Source organism: Penicillium daleae, assembly GCF_028827525.1.
Source record: "Penicillium daleae strain IBT 16125 chromosome Unknown utg000002l_segment0_segment0, whole genome shotgun sequence".
Taxonomy (NCBI): domain Eukaryota; kingdom Fungi; phylum Ascomycota; class Eurotiomycetes; order Eurotiales; family Aspergillaceae; genus Penicillium; species Penicillium daleae.
This window is the reverse complement of record NW_026623150.1, coordinates 5,155,492-5,175,597: the sequence shown is the minus strand read 5'-3', so window position 1 is coordinate 5,175,597 and position 20,106 is coordinate 5,155,492. Positions and strand designations below refer to the sequence as shown.

General features: G+C 47.0%; 3 protein-coding genes across 3 annotated transcripts; all 3 read left to right on the top strand.

The window, feature by feature from the left end:
* Nucleotides 1–2,493: 2,493 nt before the first annotated feature.
* On the top strand, nt 2,494–6,035 carry N7458_002761 (uncharacterized protein; the record flags this gene model as incomplete). Its single annotated transcript, XM_056906144.1, has 3 exons — nt 2,494–3,072; nt 3,156–5,519; nt 5,583–6,035. 3 exons carry the CDS (start codon nt 2,494–2,496, stop codon nt 6,033–6,035), a joined length of 3,396 nt encoding a protein of 1,131 aa, XP_056770251.1.
* A 979-nt stretch (nt 6,036–7,014) lies between these two features.
* On the top strand, nt 7,015–7,272 carry N7458_002760 (uncharacterized protein; the record flags this gene model as incomplete). Its single annotated transcript, XM_056906143.1, has 1 exon — nt 7,015–7,272. The coding sequence occupies one exon, from the start codon at nt 7,015–7,017 to the stop codon at nt 7,270–7,272; it is 258 nt and encodes an 85-aa protein (XP_056770250.1).
* Nucleotides 7,273–9,201: 1,929 nt separating this feature from the next.
* Nucleotides 9,202–10,003, top strand: N7458_002759 (uncharacterized protein; the record flags this gene model as incomplete). The annotated part of the gene is made up of 4 exons (XM_056906142.1): nt 9,202–9,306; nt 9,364–9,441; nt 9,497–9,766; nt 9,818–10,003. 4 exons carry the CDS (start codon nt 9,202–9,204, stop codon nt 10,001–10,003), a joined length of 639 nt encoding a protein of 212 aa, XP_056770249.1.
* Nucleotides 10,004–20,106: the final 10,103 nt, after the last annotated feature.

The window sequence follows — 20,106 nt, the reverse complement described above, 5'->3', positions numbered from 1 at the left end:
TGAAACTTAATCAAGAAAAAAGGATCCTGTCAAGCGCCAGCGTTGACACAAATGCTGAATGAATGAATGAAATGAGTGACTATACAACAAGTAGAATGGGTGAAAAACTTGTATCTCCTATGTCCCGGGTGTGACGCACTGATATGTAACACCCCGATGCATCTGAGTTGGAGACAGAGCTTTTTAGGGTCAGCTTGAATCATACAGATTAAACTACGGGTTTTCCCATATTGATGCACCCATCATTATGTTCGTTTAGACACAAGGACTTAGGATGAAAACACCCAAGGTATCAGTTACAAGTCGTGGCACTTGGCAATGGCGAGCTGGGCAGAGAAGCACAGTTGACTGGCTCCGTCATTACGGGTCAATTCCTTCGTTTAACCGAGTTCCACAAGAACTATAGAACTTAGCCGATATATTACCGAAAGTTTTAGAGAGCCAATGAAAATTTGTGTGTTACTTAGTCAGATCGTCAGCTGAAAATATCAAGATAAGGGATCTGATGTACATACTGATACTAGAGTACTAAACATATCTAATAGAATCACTAGTTAATTGATTAATCATTATGAAACTAACTAGCTAACTAACTAACTAACCTAGTAGTTAGTTAACTTAGTTAACTTAGTTACATTATCACGTCGCTTACTAACTCCTCCATCGTCCTTACCTTCCTCCTCACCGCTTTTCTCCATCAACCCCCCCCCCCCCCCCCCCCCAAATCACCAAACCTCTTATCGCCCCTAGGCGGCCTTGGAGATCTCGTGCGCATGGAGGTGTCGACAAAGCCACCAGTAACGCCAAAAGTGGTCGTTGGTATGGGCGCGGCCGTGGCCGTTGCTGTAGATGCGGTGCAGAGGAAGTGGAGGAAGCTTATGTAGAAGATTTGGAGGATTTGGCTAGCGAGGATTTTGAAATTAGCCAATTAGAGAGCCAGAAGAGTATGTAGGATTTAGCATGAAGCTAAATACGAATCTAGTAAGTTTTATGCGTATGTGTAATAGTGTTAAATTTTGTATGTAAACCAGGAAGTAGACTGTAGAGACCAGAGTGGTACAGTGGCAGTTCAAAAGTCTGAAACCAGGGACCAAGAAAACAGGCCGTCAAAATATGCCTCGATTTTATGTTTTTAACAGATCTTTCTGAAAGTCTTTTGAACCCTCTTTCAAGGTATTCCCGGCATCTGTGTTTTAACTTGTTTTTCAAAGTATAGCTGATGAGATGGGTTTGAACTTTTTCGGGTGTTGCAAACGTATGGAACACCACTGTAGAAATAGTGGCAGAAGAAAAAAGTTTGCTTAGGGTGCCTGATGTTTGCATAGATGCCTGAACTTTTGGGCAAAAGTAGGCTGGGTCGTTACATATAGGCAGAGGGGGAGTCATGTTTTAATAATCCCCTAAATAGATCGTCCGAGGTCTAGCTGAACCATTCTTCAATTTGAGGAAGCAAATAGCCTAACCTAGGTCAAGCTTGAGCTTGATTTCTTGGCTGAGATGGGGCTGTAAGCACGTACGCGTCCTGGCATGACTGGGAAATATGGTTGCCTGCGGTGGTAGATATGGTGGGAGAACACAAAGATGTACTTGGCTATCTTTGCCATTGTATTATTTAAGTTGATGGAATATGGTGTATATGATATACTTGTCATAGATCTTCGTGTAAACTTGTTGATCTACTTTTAAACTACGATGGGAACTGCCAGCTTACTGCTCTGATGTACCAATGAATGTCTCAGTGGCTGGTGCTTGGCTATAGAAAAGTATGTACATAGTATAGCAGGCATCTAATGTACTTATCTCGCTACTGAACTCCCAGAATCTACTCTACCTACAGCTATAGATAATGTTCTACTGGAGTATAGGTGTGGTCCCTGGAGCTGCCAAGCCTGGGAATGCCAATTCCGTCCAAAAGTCCTGCCAGAGCTACATAACTAGTGTGGTCTAGTGGTCATCGACCAGCTACGATGGTGGTATCACCTTTTACCCCTCTATCACAGACAATTGTCTACTACATCTGTCTCATTAATCTTTCCTAAGTCCTTCCTAACTCTACAATTATACATCTCGAAGAGTCCAAGTCCACGTTGTGGAGTAGAGCCCCAGGCACGTCAGGGACCTCTTTTTTTTTTTCTTGTCTTGGCCAGCCAACCAGCGCGCGGTGAAACCCACACCAAGCCCGATCGCCCAAACCTCCTGGCACTTCCTGCTTTGCCGTGCTTGTGCCGTGCTCTGCTCGGCTTTGCTCCTCTGCACTGCTCTGCTCTGCGTCGGCTCTCCTCGCATTCCAACCCTCCCCTCTCCTCTCCTCTCCTCTCCTCCCACCCTATCCCTTTCTCCCTTTCACTTACGATTGGGTCCTGGGAGGCCGACAAGCAACCCGAAGAAGACCCTTCCCCCCCCCCCCGTTGCCAAGATCCACCCCCCAATTCCATCCCTCGACTGTCCTGCTGTGTCGCCGGTGCTGAATGAGTCTCGACTCCGCCTCCTCCAATGCACAGACGCTCGTCTGGCTCCCCGGTCGCGGACGACTCTGACGATTCTCCCGTGCGCTTCTCCGACGATCATGGGAATGGCCCCGGCCCCGGCAATGCTATTGATCCTTCCAACGATAAATCGCGGTCGCAGATAGCCCGTCACGGCACCAGTTTCGATCTTCGCCGTGACAACGGCCGCTCGACGCCGCGCTCGCGGAACTCGAGCCTGTGGCGCACCCCGTCTACTCAACCTTCCAACGATACGAAAACCATGCCATTGGGCTCGCCGCGGCTTCCGATGGAGGCCCCATCCCCGGATGGCCGCCGTGCGCGTCAGTCGAGCCTGCGCAGCCCGTGGTCCTGCTCGATCCTGACGGGCTTGACCACCTTGTTCGCCGTGGCGTTCTTGTTCTTCACTGTGCGGTCGTTTACGAGTCGTCAGATCGGTGGAGAGGGATGTGGTGTGCCTATGATGAGTCCGACGTTTATTCGGATGCTGGAGTTTGATACGGAGCATACGCGGTTCGCGAGCAAGTACAACCTGTTTCTATATCGGGAGGAAGGCGTGGATCCGTACACCCAGGACAATATTGGGGTAAGCCTGAGATAGTTGTGTTGTAGGCGCAGGACTAGTTGGGTGGGTGACTTGTTACTGACAGTTTTCTTGCACTTTTCCAGTTGAACGGCGTCCCCGTACTCTTTCTCCCCGGAAATGCTGGCAGCTACCGGCAGGTCCGGTCTCTGGCGGCAGAGGCCTCGAGACACTATTATGATGTGGTTCGACATGACGAGGAGCGACACGCTGCCGGAACACGCAGTCTGGACTTTTTCATGGTGGATTTCAATGAGGATATGGCAGCCTTCCATGGACAGACCTTGTTGGATCAGGCAGAATACGTGAACGAGGCAATCTCCTACATTCTCTCGCTGTATCACGACCCTCGCCGAACTCGCCGAGATTCCAGCCTTCCCGACCCGAGCGCGGTGATCTTGATCGGACACTCCATGGGCGGTATTGTGGCCCGCACTGTACTGACCATGGCGAATTACCAGGCGAACTCGGTCAATTCGATCATCACCATGTCGGCACCGCACGCGAAACCCCCCGTCTCGTTCGACTCGGATATTGTTCATACCTATAAGCAGATCAACGACTACTGGCGGGAGGCATATTCACAAACCTGGGCCAACAACAACCCACTTTGGCATGTCACACTGATTTCGATTGCGGGTGGTGCACGGGATACCGTGGTTCCGTCTGATTATACTAGTATCTCGTCTCTCGTTCCCGAGACGCATGGGTTCACCGTGTTCACCTCGTCCATACCGAACGTGTGGATCGGCATGGACCATTTATCGATCACCTGGTGCGACCAATTCCGCAAGGCGATCATCAAATCGCTGTTTGACATCATCGACGCTCGACGCCCTTCCCAGACCAAGCCACGGGCAGAGCGTATGCAGGCTCTTAAGCAGTGGTATTTGACTGGACTGGAGTCGGTCTCTGAGCGGACGCTCTCTCAAAAGGAGCCGAATACTCTGTTGACACTCGAGGATAATGCCAATACGATTCTTGCACAGGGCCAGCGGCTAGTTCTTCGCCAGCTTGGGCAGCAGCATGGCCCTGATGTTCGCCTTTTGCCTATCCCACCGCAGGGCGTCTCCGGCAAAAAGTTTACGCTTCTCACGGATCAGACCCTGGACAAAACTGGCAACATTGAGGTGCTCTTCTGCAGCGTGTTCCCGTTGAACAATGGCCGGTCAGCCATCTTCTCCATGAACTTGGACTTCTCAGGCGGTACTGTTGGCTCGACTCGGTTGGCTTGTAAGAGTGCAGCAGAGGATGTCATCTATCTGCCATCATCGACGCGGACCTCGAAGAATGCATATGACCGCGTGCCTCCGTTTTCTTACCTACAGTATGATCTGGAGAACCTAGCCGAGCATCAATTTGTGGCAGTCGTGGACAAGGCCAATGTTGCCACTTCGGGCTTCTTGGTGGCCGAGTTCTCGGATAGCTCTGATTCCATGATCCGCGCCAAGGTTGGCTTGGGTAGTTTGCTGAGTGCCGGTCTCAAGATGCGATTGCCCGCCAATCGGCCCATGCTTACTGAAGTGACGATCCCAGCGTTGCACTCCAGTCTTCTCAACTACAAGCTGAAAATTACCCGGCATCCACAGAAGGCCGAGCTCTTTGCTCCGCTGCTGCGTCAGTCCATTCCGGATCCGCACGAGTCCAAGTTCTTTGTGAACGTGAATGATGTCAACGTCAACTTGCATGGTGTTGCGCCGTTCATGCCGTCTCCTGTTCGTGACTCGGCGTCCTCGGGCGGTGTCTCGTTCCAGCTTTGGACTGACCCCAGCCCTGGTGAGACTGTGGATATCTCGCTGAAGATTGACATCACCGGTAGTCTGGGCGAGTTGGTGATGCGGTATCGTACTGTCTTTGCGGCGTTCCCGCTCCTTGTCGTGGCCCTTGTACTGCGCAAGCAGTTCCAGGTCTACGATCAGACAGGCTACTTTATTCCCTTCACCGATGGTCTTGACCGGGCTCTGCGATCCTCTCTCCCGCTTTTGCTGGTGGCCATGTCCCTTCTGGCCACTTCCCTAGCTACCACCAAGGCTCTGCCTCAGTCTGATGATCCCTTCCACTGGCGGACCAACTCCACCGAGACACCGCTCGATTTTACAAAGAACGACTTGTTGCTTGGCTCGCAGGATGCCTTCTTCTGGTTCCTAGTCCCGGTCTTTGGTCTCATCAGTGTCGGCGTCTGCGTTTTGGTCAATTACATCGCCCTCTTCCTCGTCAACATCTTCTCTCTGGTTTACGGTGCTATCAACAGCAAATCGGGTTACATTCGCCGCGAGGACAGAGGCAACTTGCCCATCTTTAGCGCTCCCACCCCTCGCCGTCGCGTTATTCATACCGCGATTCTGCTTCTTCTCGTCTCTACTATCATCCCTTACCAGTTCGCCTACATGGTAGCCTGTATCGTGCAACTAGCAACCACCGTGCGAAGTCAATGGCACGCCAAGGAAACCGTATGTTCCAATCAACCCCCCTTGCCCTCCTTGTAATCCCCACTCCTATTAACACCCTCGCAGAGATCAACCTCCCATCTCAACTTCAGCAACTACGCCCACTCCATCCTAATTCTAATGCTCTGGGTCCTACCAATCAACGTGCTCGTCCTCCTCGTCTGGGCCCACAACCTAGTCGTCCACTGGTTCATGCCCTTCTCTTCGCACCACAACGTCCTCTCCGTCATGCCCTTCCTCCTCCTCGTCGAAACCATGACCTCGGGCGCTATGATCCCCCGCATCACCACCCGCTTCCGCCACGTAACCTCCATGCTCTTCTTCGCCATCGCCATGTACTCTGCCGTCTACGGCGTGACATACGCCTACCTGCTGCACCACCTGGCCAACTTGCTGGCGGCATGGTTCGTCGCCATTTACCTGGTTGGCAGTGGTTTTTCGCCACTGAGGTTGTGGCGGATTATTGATGGTGATGAAATGCCCGAGGATGGCGGGAGACATGTTAAGAAGAAACCATGAGGAGTGATATGCATTCTTTGTTTATTGTTTGGAATCAATTATGTTTTTTCTCTTTTCTTATATTGTTTGTTTTGCCGTTTCGGATTGTTGTATTGCAGAAATGACTGCCGTGGTGTTGCGCATGGGAATGGAGTTTGAGCGTTTCTTCACACCCCTCGTCTTGTTCTTTTCTTTGATTGTACAGATCCCATTGATTTGTCTTCAATACCTATCTTTCCTTCTACACCCTCTGTTCCTTCATCAGATCACGGATTCCAGGGCCTGGACACCTTTCCCCCTGTTCTGGTCCGACCCGGAAGGGGTCATATCCATATCTCTTCCGTCTTCGTGGCTTCGACTAAACCACTTTTTCCTTATCATACGCCCAGCAGAGATCTCTGTATATACCTCGGGCGATGGTTCTCTCTGTGTCCCCCGTGTTTTCGACATCTTTCTTTAATTATTCGTGTTCTTCTGTTCCATGTACCGTACTCTGGATATAGACTTTTTTGGTTACTGGGGTTGGGTTGAGGCTTGGTTTGTGGCTTTTCTACTTGGTGGGTTGACTCGATGGTGCGCTTGCGTTGAGGCGTGATACTTTCCTACTGATAGATCAGATTTTTGAATACTACTAATTCCGCACCTGGTATCTTCTGGAATAGCCGAACTAGGGTGTGTATATCTATCTCTTTCATGCTTTAAGATGCATTATTCCGTGGCAGTGGGATTAGATACAGATGCGCTCTTGTAATTATATAGACGGACACGGTCTTTCCCGGATAGATACTTCAAAGCCAATTCACCAAGAACGTTTACTCTACCGTATGTCCCTCCCCAGTGAAACCTATCCATCTCTCCATCTCCATCTCCATCTCCATCTCACTCCTTCTATATCCAAGATCCATGGATACCTACACATCCCAATCCAACCCAACTTCCAGGTCTACACCCTCATCTCCTCCACCATCCACCCTCACCACATCCAAATCAACCATCTACCATGTCCACCATGTCCACCCTCTTCCAAAACACCCACCGCCTCTTCCGCTTCCTCTCCTACACAGCAATAACCTTCTGGTTCATTCTAATCGTCTTCATAATCCCGCTCTTCCAGGTCCTGGACTGGGTGTACCGTGAACCACATGATACGCGGATGCATCAGCTTGCGCTCCGCAGGCTGGATCATATGAGGCGGGTGGGGAATTATTCGGAGGAGTTTTTGGGGTGGATGGATGATGTGTTGTGGAGGGGTGGGTAATACCATGGAGGATTGTTTCTCTGGATGTTAGGGGGTTTAAGTTCGCGGTTTTCTTCCGTGTTGTGCGAGATGATCGTGGTATTTGGAAGACTAATTTGTATCTTTAGTTCAAGATTGAGTTTAGAATGACTGTCGATGGTGGTGTTTATGTTTGAATTTAATCTGACTCATTACCTTTGATCTAACTAGTGTAATAGGGGAACCACTGACGGGTGCTTGGTAGCCCGATTTCTTAGGCGGAACTTGCTTTGTTGATTTGATCGTGTTGTTCTCTTGTTTGGCCTGGTTTGTATCGGTTGATTAGTTTGACTTGTTGATGTAGGCTATGCCATGCCGGGGGATTAGCAGGTGCGTACCCCAGAAGCACGATATTGGATCCTGGAAAGCTATCAGCCCCAGGAACGATCAACTGATACTGGGATCCATAACGGCAAGCCGTAGAGTTTGAGCACTTGGCGAACGTTGCAAGTAGGCTTCGTTCCCTGCGATTGCAAGTCGAAATGTGCGGATGGAGCTTCGCTTCACCGTTGCAAAACTGTCCCGGGTTCCAGCCCCACTCCCCAGACCAGTCTGTGCTCGCCCTCCCTTCTTTTCACCAACCTCAGCGATTATTTGCTGCCGACCAGGGTGCTTCAACGGGGTTGTTCCTAGAGATACGAGCCTCTGGGCCCGTCAGCCCACCCAAATTCTGAGTCATTCTCCTGTTTGATCTTGGTGGGTTCGCTAGTGCTTATGGCGGGTGCGTGGAAAGAAATGGGAGAGGTAATTTTTGCTGAACGTAGCTATCTGCCTACTCCCACCAACCCTAAGTAGCGGTCGATGAGGACAGACTTAGGTCAATATTTATAGACTCAAAACATTGACCAAGTATAGCGGACAGATTGAACACATGCACTATGCGACTGGAGGTATACTAACGAGCCCAAAGCGGTTATAGCATAGCCGTGTTTGTATTTGAGACAGAGGTAGCGAACAACAGGGTGACGTGAGTTGCTTAAGCCCCACTGGTTGTATCCTTGAAGTTTGATTAGAGTTTGACTAGAGTTTGACTAGAGTTAAGGTGGGATTTGAACGGGGTAACGCCTGCTGTCGCTTGAGTCAGTTTGTGGCCAGTAATTCTCAATTCTAAGAAAATGTTTATATTCATACAGACGTGATTTGCCGGAGAAGTAGCGTAAGGTGTCGATCGGTCATTTGCCAAGATTAGAATAGATGAAAACAATACCTAGCACTCTGGATAGACATTGGTAGGAGGGAGGCGTGCTCATATAATGTAGGCCTCTATAAACAGAGGTCGCGCTCTGCAGCCTCGCGATGGTCGCAAAATAATGGGGCTACCGGCAAGGCATAATGCCTAGTTTAGCCCCATTATCATATGCCACAGGGGAGAGAGGACCTCCGAAAAAGCTTATGCTCCATTTCAACCTCAAAAAAACTATAAATGGAAAGGAAAGGAAGAAACATCATCAGTGAGGCCTTGAATAATTTAGTCCTCTGGCAATGCATGCGATACTAGGCCCCTTAATTTAGGGCGACCAGCTCAATGAATGATTTGCGCTAAGGCCTTGGCGGTGGGGCCAAGCCCCGGGGTGTACCGAGAGTAACACAAAGAGCCTTAGTTAAGTACGTAAAGACATGAATAGTCAACATAAAGTACTATCAACGTGAAAGAAATTATCTCGCTAATTTTAGCCCGAGTGTATCGGCCGGGAAATGTTTTACCTGATATTGCATGATGAGTGAGTCACACTAAACCATCCAATCCAGGGGCCGACTACTGACTAACACGAACTTAGCTCTATTTTGGATACGACCTTAACAGGGGTGCCCAATAACAGCTTCATGGGTCTATAGGTTATGGCTGACTTTAAATATGAACCACATTCTTCCTCATCAGAGCAAAATACTCTCTCGTTCATCTGCCCAAAAATGGCTAAATACCGCATTTATAACCGCCGTCAGCAGGGTCTCGCCGAGACAGCCCGGTTGATCCTTGAGATCAGCGGTGCGGAGTACGAGAATGTCTACCCTAAGGTGAGTGCTGGAGTCGGGGTTCGTTACTGCTATTATGTATCTAACTTAGCACTGTAGGACTGGGACAAAGAAAAAGGATCCACTCCGCTTGGACAATTACCAGTTCTTCATGTTCAGGAGACTACTGGAGATTGGGTACAGAGACCTAGCCTATTGCAGTGAACAAACAACTACTGATCGCCCGAAATAGGTATCTATTGCTGAAAGTCACACCGTGGAGCGTTTCCTCGCCGCAGATCTTGGCCTCCTCGGATCAAACCCGATAGAAGCAGCTGTGTTAGACATGTATCATGCAGCTTGGTGCGATATGATTGCTATGTTTATGTGGAAGGTTTGGCGGGTAAACGATGAGGATTCAAAGAAACGCGGCGCCGCAGAATTCTGGGATTCCTTTCCTAAGTTCCTTGATACGCACGAAAACATACTGGCAAGTAGGGGTCCGTTCTATGGAGGGGAAAAGGTTTGTTGCAATTTTCTATGTGAAATTGATTAGGTACTGATGTATCTCTAGGCCTCATTACCCGACATTTACGCCTTTACCTGGCTGAATCGTTTCATATCTAAGTGGGTTCCGTCTCCTCCTGGCTCTCTGACTGAAGAGAAGTATCCGCGGTTGTGGGCACTTTGGAGAAGTATAAGGGAAAATGATAGGATCAAAAGTTATATCGAGAGTGGGCGGTGGCAGCTCAAAGAGTAAATTACATGGTTTTGGATCCTTTCGTCTGTGGGTATTTCTGAAACAGAAAATTCAATTCCTAGCTTATATGAATTGCACAATGACTGATTATCCTGTATCATTAAAGGAGAGGGCCATTTATAGCTGTATATGTTAAAAAGCAAGTGTCCTCGGTAGCACTTAGCGGCTGTATTAGCATCCTTGTTTCGGTAGTTAGAGGTGATAGGAGTTATCTCTACGGGGGTAGTAACACCGCCTAGCTCTGCAGAAAGCAGGAAATATTCTCCCACAAAAATAGTAGGTCCTCGATTAGATTCTGGGCGTTATCCTGTCCAAGAACTCTTATTAGGATAACAGCTATTGTGTGACAGATATTTAGATAAACGAAGAGATATACTAGTAAGTAATAGTAGATAAGAAGGCTCTATGTCCTAAGGCGTGTAGAATTAGAGACTCTATACAGTATAAGGATTCGCTAGAAGAGAAAACAGTTTAAAGCATAGTGTAAAAAGAGATCTTTCTACATGCCTTTTGGGATGGTTTGGTTCTGTATGGGGAACATCAAAACTACCGCTTTCCGGCAACGCTTCGGGCCATTGTTTAGGCCCTTGCTAAGTATGTCATATAAACCTTGCTTTCTTTGATGATGGGCTCGCACCGTAATGGGCCCTTCTGGAAGGTTTCTACTTGACAGGTGACATATGTATACTACGTCATGTAGTAGAGAGGCTTGAGGATAAAAGGCTCATGTAATGGGGCCCTTTAGAAGATCCTCAAGAATCAATTGATGTTTTGACTTGCATGGAAAAAGAGATTGATTCGTAGCCGAACCGTTGCCCTAACAATCATCTTTGTTTATTTTGATTCAACCATCTTCTACCTGGTGTGACGATCGTCAGCAGGATTGATGCCTGGTTCCTGAGGTATCTATCTACTATTTTAGATAGCTCTCTCGCCGTTCTGCCTTCTTTCCTTCTCTCATGCTTAGTTGTTTTGGTCAAATGCTACCATGTTGATTGATCGATATCTCTCTCGTGCTTGAGCGTAACTGTTATGATATTTCCCACCATGAGGCTATTCACACTTTTCGGCCTTGGGATTCAGGCTACCCGGGGAGATCATCTATAGAGATCAACCATGGAGCACCCCTTCAGGGTGGCCTATCCCTGCCTTCTCACCGCTGTTCCCACGGAGGAGAGTCATCCGCCGATCTGCATACAGCTCATGCAAGCCAACGTGGTTACCCCTCTCGTGGTAGGGTTTACTGTATATAAGATCAGTGGGGGGACGGGAAAGAGGGCCCCCCAAGAAACAGTCTCTGTTACAATCGGACTTAGTGCTTTGCTCTCCTACCTAGTTAACAGGCTTTCTACCCTGCAAGTAGACTATCTTTACAATTCTGTTTCTTCTTCTTCAGCTACCTAGGAGAGATAGCACCAAGAACTCGCTCAACACCCTCTACAGAAGAGGCACCGAACCCCTCCCGTAACGTTGACGAACCAACAACTATAGAGTCCGAAACCCTCTATACCAGCCAGACGACTGCGTCGGATCTCGACCTAAACCTTACAGCTACCCAAGCTACTATCGAAAAGCTACAACGCCTAAAGGACCTGCAAGATCAAGCCGAACGCCTAAGATCTAAGATTATAGGACGAAACCTAAACGATTTCCTGCCGAACCCCTACCAGGAACCCTGCTCCTCGTCAGGAAAGGACCAGGAGATCGAGCTCAAAAATCTACCTATCTTCACGCTAGACTATATACTCCAAAAACGTTAGGAATAGCTCCTCGACCTACAACAGATATTCGAGGGCGTACCTTAGCAATATTATGATAATCGTACTAAAATCCTTGGAGCTATTAGCTATATAAACTAAACCTATCGGCAGAGATAGTACCGACACGCTAAGGAAAAGGGATCGACTACCCCTCGAAACCTTAAGGAGGATTAGCCCTATTTCAGGGACTAGACCCTAACCCTTATTAAGAATACAGCTAGTCTCGAATCCGATATAATAGGGCAGCTCGAGAGAACCTACTAATACCGAGACGAGGACCCTCGCGAGTTCTATACGCGCCTCGATACGCTAGAATAGTACTTCCCACGGTCGGCCGAGAAGGAGAGAGCCCTATCCTACTTTGCGAAGCTCTAGTATCCGCTCTAGAACACTATTCGCCGCTATATAATTAAATTACTAGAAACCCGCGAAGACATAATCGATATCGCTTACTACTTCTAGGATATAAACAAAACAGAGGAGGATCGCAAGCGAAAACGCAACGGAAGGTCACCGGAACCCTCTCGGAAGAAAATCCAAAGGGAATTCCCTCAGAATCCTACAGGAGAACAAGGAAGATTCCCGTACCCTAGGAGGGATAGCTATAGAGGTCAATACGGAGGTAGCTACCGAGGAGGTAGCCGCCGGAAAAGCAATAACAATAATCTAACGGCCCACGAAATACCCACGAAGGACTATCGGAACCCTACCGAAGAGGGCTAGAAACGAAATATATACTTTTAGTACGGTAGCCTAGATCACTACGCTAACACCTACCCGAAGCGCTTAAGCGAAAAACCTACTACTATGTAGAGCGCCCGATAGGGAAACAGTAGCGAGACGGAGTAAACCCTACACCTTCGTCTTTCCCCGTAGTAGGGACACGGACTCGGTTCTATATACCGATCACTATACGAAATAATCTCGAAACCTACGCGGATCTTGATAGTAGGGCTAAGATCGACCTTATTAGCTTCGAATTCGTTAAGACCTATAAGTTCTAACAAGCAAAGCTTTCAGGACCTTTTATCTACGCTATAAACTAACGACTAACACTAATATACGGAGTTTGGACTATCCTAGTAGAGGCTACCGATTCCCGGGGAATTACCCGTCGATTTACCCGCTCTTACGTTGTAATTAACCGGGATCCCCGGCTCTATAGAAGCCTAGTACTCCTCTCTATAACTACGATCCACGACCTCGATATATATATCTCTAGATAAAGCAGCTATTAGTAGTTTAGAACACCTACGATCGAAATCCTACCACTAAAGAAGTTTGCGAAATAGGCCCGAAACCACGTATATATCTTTACCGTAGTACGCCTACCCGAAGAAGTATAGTTACCGATCGATAGAGAACCCACCGAAGGACTACTAGATCTTAGCCGACTACTACCCGAACTTGCAGAGGTCTACGACGCCTTTATATCCTAAATCACTAATATCCTACCTTCGTCTACCGAATACGACTATACGATTAACCTACTCCCCGGTACAAAGGTGCCCTACGGTCTGATTTACCCCCTCTCCTAGAAAGAGCTAGCCGAACTACGCCGATACCTCGACGAGAATCTTAAGAACAGCTATATACGCGAATCCAAGAGCCTAGCAGGGGCCCTAATCCTCTTCGTGCTAAAATCGGATAGGAGCCTACGCCTCTACATCGACTACTAAGGACTCAACAAGGTTTCGGTCAAGAATCGGTACCCTTTACCCCTTATTTTAGAGATTTTAGACTAGTTATTAGGTGCTAAGGTCTTTAGCAAGATTAATATCCAAGACGCGTACTACCGAATTCGTATCAAGGAAGGAGATAAGTAGAAGACAGCTTTCCGAACGCGTTACGGGCACTTCGAATACACTATTATACCCTTTAGCCTCACGAACGTACCCGCAACTTTTCAAAACTATATATATACTACGCTCTACGACGTACTCGACGTCTTTATAGTAGCGTATCTTGACGATATCCTAGTCTTTTCGTTAGACCAAGAGTCTTATACAGACTACCTTCTCCAGGTACTCCGCTGACTACAATCGGTAGGCCTATATATAAAGCAAAGTAAGTACTTATTCTACCAAGACCAGGTTAAATTCCTTAGTTTCGTGATCTCCCCGAAGGGTATTTCGATAGACCCTCGGCGGGTTTCCGATATCGCTTCGTGGGAGATACCTAAGACATACCGGGATATCTAGGTATTCCTAGGATTCTATAATTTCTACCGTAGATTCATCCGAAATTACTCTCGGGTTACACTCCTACTTACAGGGCTGCTAAAAGGAAGCAAGAACAGGCGTAAGCTAGGCCAGGTCAACCTAGCCCCTCACGAAAGGCTCGCGTTTTGCCGCCTAACCCTTACCTTCTAATCAGCACCCCTATTAAGACACTTTAACCTATCTAGACCGATTCGGCTAGAAACCGACGCATCTAATAGCGCGATAGCAGGTATACTATCCTAACTAGACGAGAAGAACGTTTAGCACCTAGTAGCGTACTAGTCACGGAAGTTCTCTAGTACGGAGGTCCTATATAGGACACCGGATCAGGAACTATTCGCTATCGTATACTTATTTAAACACTAGCGATACTACCTAGAAGGAAGTACGTACCCTATTAAAGTATTCTCGGACTATTTGAACTTGCAAACGTTTATAAAGCAGCTAAAGCTTAATAGCAGGCAAGCTAGATAGTATTTATCTCTTACACCTTTTGATTTTGTAATAAAGTATCGCGCTAGGACAAAGAATCCCGCGGATAGACCCTCTCGGCGATAGCTACCGAGTAACCCGGAGGTTAACCTGATTTCGCTATTAAGCCGTCGAATAGCTAGCGAATTATAGACGACTAATCACTGTTCTATTATAGTCCAGTCGCTGACTATAAGAGCGCTTACCTCGTAAATTCTATACTTCAAAGAAGATAAAGATAGTAATAAATCAACCGGGAAGGTTAACTAGGAAGAGCTTAGCCGAAGTTGCCGCCTCCCTAAAGCACGGGTATAGCCTACTTATACCTCCGAACAGGCCTACTCTAAAGAGACGAGTAAGGACCTTAAGGAGTTAATTAGACAACTTCAAGAAGAAGACCTAGAGACCTAGCGCCGAAAGACTGCTATAAAGCAGGTAAACCCCGGGTTTAAGGGCTAGAGTCTAAGTCCCGAGGGACTTTTAAAATTCAAAGAACGTATATATGTTCCTATAGGAAGCAACCTCAGAACTAAATTATTAAGCATTCATCATAATAACCCCCTTACTAGCTATTTCGGCCGATCTAGGACGCTTAAGCTAATAAAAAGGAAATATTACTAGCCGAATCTAGACCGAGACGTTACCGAATACGTACAGGATTACCAGACCTGCTAGGGAGTTACTACGAGAAGACATAAACTATATAGAGAACTCTAGTTACTACCTATACCCTCTCGACCCTTCACGGAACTCTCGATGGATTTCGTTACTAGCCTACCGCTAGCAATTTATCAAAACAAAGAAGTAGACGCAATCCTGGTCATTATCGATAGGTTCACGAAATAGTCCCTATTCTTCGCCGTTTCTACAACAATTACAGCCGTAGATCTTACCGAGCTATTCCACAACCAAGTCGAATTGCGTTTTAGGCTACCGGACGGCATTATCTCTGATCGTAGCCCTATATTTATAAGCAAATTCTAGTCAAGCCTCTATTATATCTCTAAAATACGCCTTAGGCTCTTAACTACGTTTTACCCCTAGATAGATAGCTAGACGGAACGGGTTAACTAAGTCCTAGAACACTACCTACGCTACTTTGTTACCGACGATTAGATAATATAGCTAAACCTACTACGGTTAGCAGAATTTGTATATAATAACGCAATTAATACTACTATAAAGACTTCTCCCTTCTAGGCCTTACTAGGCTATTCACTATTATTCTAATACCGATTCGAGGACAAATCGGCTTTCGGGGAGGTCCTAGCAGCATCCGCACGAATTAGAAAACTTGAAACCCTTTGCTAAAGATTAAAGGAGAACTAGCGAACCGCGAACGAAACTATAGCGAAATACTATAACAAAGACTATAAACCGATATATTTTAGGCGGGGCGATCTTGTAGGACTATTAATAAAGAACTTGAAGTTAAAAGGAAATAGAAAACTAGCCCCCCGCTTTATTAGACCCTTCCGGATATTACAACCTATTAGCCCCTAAGCTTACTGCCTAAGCTTACCTTAGCAATATAACCGAATTCACAACGTCTTCTATATTTCTCTCCTCGAACCCTAGCAGAAACCTAATAAAGACGATAACGAATCACTACTACTACCCGATCTCGAAGAAAATAACGAATATAAGGTTAAGGAAGTACGTAACGAAAGGAAGATTAGTAGCAAAGCCTATTTTCTAGTCAAATAGAAGGGTTAGCCCTCTGAATATAACTAATAGGTTCCGTAAGAAGATATAGCGAACGCTATAGAATCTATCTAAGCCTACCGGAAGCGACGAAAAGGGAAAAACTTCGGTTACTAAAACAGCGAAAAGTCCCCGAAGCAGAAACGAAAGCAAGACGATTCTTAATAAAAGCAAAGCCTAAAAGGCAGCTACCTAGCTAGGTTCTACCGGAAAAGCATTAGCACCTATAGCAAGCAACGAATACCCTACGGAAAACCGCCGAAACTAAAACGAAAGAAACTATAAGCGCAAATAGAAGATCAACTTAATCGGTTGCAGACTACCGGCGTTAAGGAACCCTCCACGAAAATAAGACGAACAGGCGCCGAAACCCTAACTAGGCTAGATAGAAAGGTCAACCTATTAGATCTCCTCTAGAATAATTAGGAAGTTAGCCAACGTCTACTAAACTAATACCTTAGGATCTATAAGGGCAGGGTTATTAGAATCACCCTCCTCCTCACTCCCGGCCTTATCTAATAGGTCCTACTAGGTATCGCGAATATATGCCGAAACGGTGTCGATAAAGGCGATTTTCCTGCTAGCCCAGGCAACGAAACCCTCGTCTCTAGGGAGTAGACGCAAAAACATTTAGGATCGGTACTTCTTCTACTTCGAAGCCCGCCCGCTCCGAGGGAGAAGAATATAGGCTAAGTTAGCACGGCGAGCCGCAATAGCCGCACGAAGGGCGCCGGCGTTTTCCTGTCGAATCCCTAGTTAACCGGTACCGAAGATAAGGAGAGTAGATATACCTTATTCGTCCCTTTATTTCCTATCTACTAGTACTCCTTGCGAGAGGCCTACTTAGCGTTGTCGAAACACTTACAAAGAGCTATCAAAGCCTTGAGGACCTCCTCCCGAACCGCCTTAGGATAAGGCCACTCTAACAGGGCGCCCTCATCCTTAGGATCTTCTATCCCCTCCTAGAAAACCTTATTTACCTACGCGATAATCGACGACAGATCGTAGGCGTCCCCTAGTATTAGCGTAGTAGCCTACTAAGGGGTTAGCGGGAACTCGAAACCGTATAACTTAACGAAACCTACAGGAATACATATCGTAGACCTATAGGAATACTAGCGATACGCAACGGAAACCTTAGCGTCTAATATATAGTCGATTTCAAAGGGGTCGTCCTTCGTTGTCTTGAACACTCTTACCGAAGTACGTAGACAGTGCATATACTAGAAGTGTTTCGGTCTCTAGGCAACCGTATAAGTCGCCCGAGTCCGAGGCGCTCTTCGGCTAGGCATCGCGACGTGTTCGGTGTAGTTTCGGTAGGTAAACAGTAAGGAAACTCGCGGTATATACGTGGGAACGAATAGCGCGGGGTTTCGAGATAATATCGAGGGCGTTTCGATGAGTCTTCGATGTAGGATAGATAGAGAAAACGCGCTCGAAAGAGTAGGAGATACAGGAAGAAGAGGAAGGGTAACGAGGGAAAAGAGATAGGGAGGATGATACTAACAAAGAAGGAAGGTACTCTTTGTTTACCCTAGTCGCTATAGCGAATCCTTATTTGCCCTTCAGATCTTACTACCTTTTTCTGCCAGTTTACCTGTTTGCTTATATCTTTAGTTACACCTTTGTTTACACTATATTCCTTCGCTTGGGGCAAGCGAAATTGGAGGGGGATAATTGTTATAATATTTCCTACCATGAGGCTATTCACACTTTTCGGCCTTGGGATTCAGGCCACCCGGGGAGATCATCCATGGAGATCAACCATAGAGCACCCCTTCAGGGTGGCCTATCCCTGCCTTCTCACCGCTGTTCCCACGGAGGAGAGTCATCCGCCGATCTACATATAGCTCATGCAAGCCAACGTGGTTACCCCTCTCGTGGTAGGGTTTACTGTATATAAGATCAGTAGGGGGACGGGAAAGAGGGCCCCCCAAGAAACAGTCTCTGTTACAATCGGACTTAGTGCTTTGCTCTCCTACCTAGTTGACAGGCTTTCTACCCTGCAAGTAGACTATCTTTACAGTAACACCTGGCCTATTACCCCTCTATCCTTACAAGTAGACTATCTGAATTAACCTTCTACTACTTAATTCTTCTATCTAATTAGCTAATTATATTCTATCCTAATTAGTCTCTCTTCTATAATTATAGTACTAAGATTAGTATACACGAACGATTTCTATTACGGTTTTATATACTAGACGTATTACTAATAAAATATTATACTAAAACTAGCTACTAAATTTAAGAGTATTCCTATATCTAAAATACTTAAAATACTAGTAAAATAATATATAAGTTATATAGTCACGGGGTTAAGCGCTATTTACACTATTTAGCAGAGTTTAGGGGCCTATATAGGCCCTATACATAGAGAAGGCCTAAAGCCTATCATTTGATTTGGCCTTCTGTGTATCTTCTTCGGCTATGCCAAGGGTGTTTTTCACCACCCTAATCTCCTCATAATCGCCCACTTCTCTCGCGTCTCGACCTGTCTGTTCCGCCCAGACTGCCATTGCGCACCCCCTCGTTTACTAGTTATTTACACGATTGAATGATTTTCTGACTCTGCATCTGCTGTTGGTTTGCTCATTTGGTGGGATACTTGATCTCTAGCATTCGCGGTCAGAACTTCCTTTCTATCAAGAATAGAATTGGAACGGTCGTCACTGGAATCCGTATCCTCTTCATTCTGAGCCTATACAGCCCTTGCCTGAGTTCTTTGGCTATCTTGTCTCACCATGGACGTGGCCGTTATCATATAAACTGGGTGAGCGCCTATTTTGTCGCTTGTGGTCCCTGACTCCTCGGACATCTATGTTAAATGGACGAAGGAAGTGAACACACTCTATAATAACCTGACGGGGATCTCTAATCCAGACTCTCTTAGTGTGGCATCCGAACAGCAACCCCCTATACTTCCAGCTATGTAGCGGTGAGAAGAAGACGGGGCAAGACTTGCCTTGAAAACATGACACAAGGCGAATCAAGGAATTCGAGATGGGTAGCACTCTACCTACAGTACCACGAAGCTTCCCCTACTCCATATCTATATTCATGAAATACTCACCAAGCACGGCCTCTCGTATGCACCATGATGCCCTCGTCCAGGCCAGCCCTGTCCGATCCAACCAAGCTCCTCCTCCAGAAAATAGATCTTCAGGGGCCACCCGCGTGCAAAATTCCCCAACACGGCAAAGCCCAAACCTACAACAGGGATACCATCAGAAAAGCGACCAAACACATCCTCGCAACCCAATCCCAGCCGCAGCCAGATCGGTGTCACCAGCCAGATCCATCTCAGGCACCGTACGACCCTCCCGAACCCCTCGCCCAAGCGAAATCCAGCAATAGGCTGGCTGGCACTGTATGAGCCGCCCCTTTTTTTTCAGATCAATCTACGTGTACAAGACTACAGGTCCAGGGGTGATAGGTCGCCTCAATCCAGGATGTCGTCGGGCTATGTATCAGGGCATAGGTCTGAGCGTCGTGGCAGGACAGGGGGGCAGACAATAATGAATGCATCAACACGAAGGCGGAAAAAAGGGGGCGCGGAAAGTACGAGCTGATTGATGATGGACAGGGGGGTTTGTTTATGGTAGGTGGAAAGGGGGCGGGAGACAAAAAAAGAACAGCGAAACAAAGCATAGCATAGCATAGGATGTTTTCTGTGGTTTTGATTTGCGCTGCTAGGAGCGGTTGGTGGTTTGGTGTATCCCTTGGTGCAGGACAGACGGTCAACCTTTGGGTATTCCTAATTTCTTATATGGCTGCGCCTACGGGGTGACCGGCCTAGTAGTATACATACGTTATTCTATGGCGTGGGTCTCTACCCCGGATTCGCTGCAGGATACAAAGAACAAGACTGACTATATAATAATACTATGGAGACAGAAAAAAAAAAACAAACCAGGTGGATACTGTTCGGGCCGGCGAGTATTCC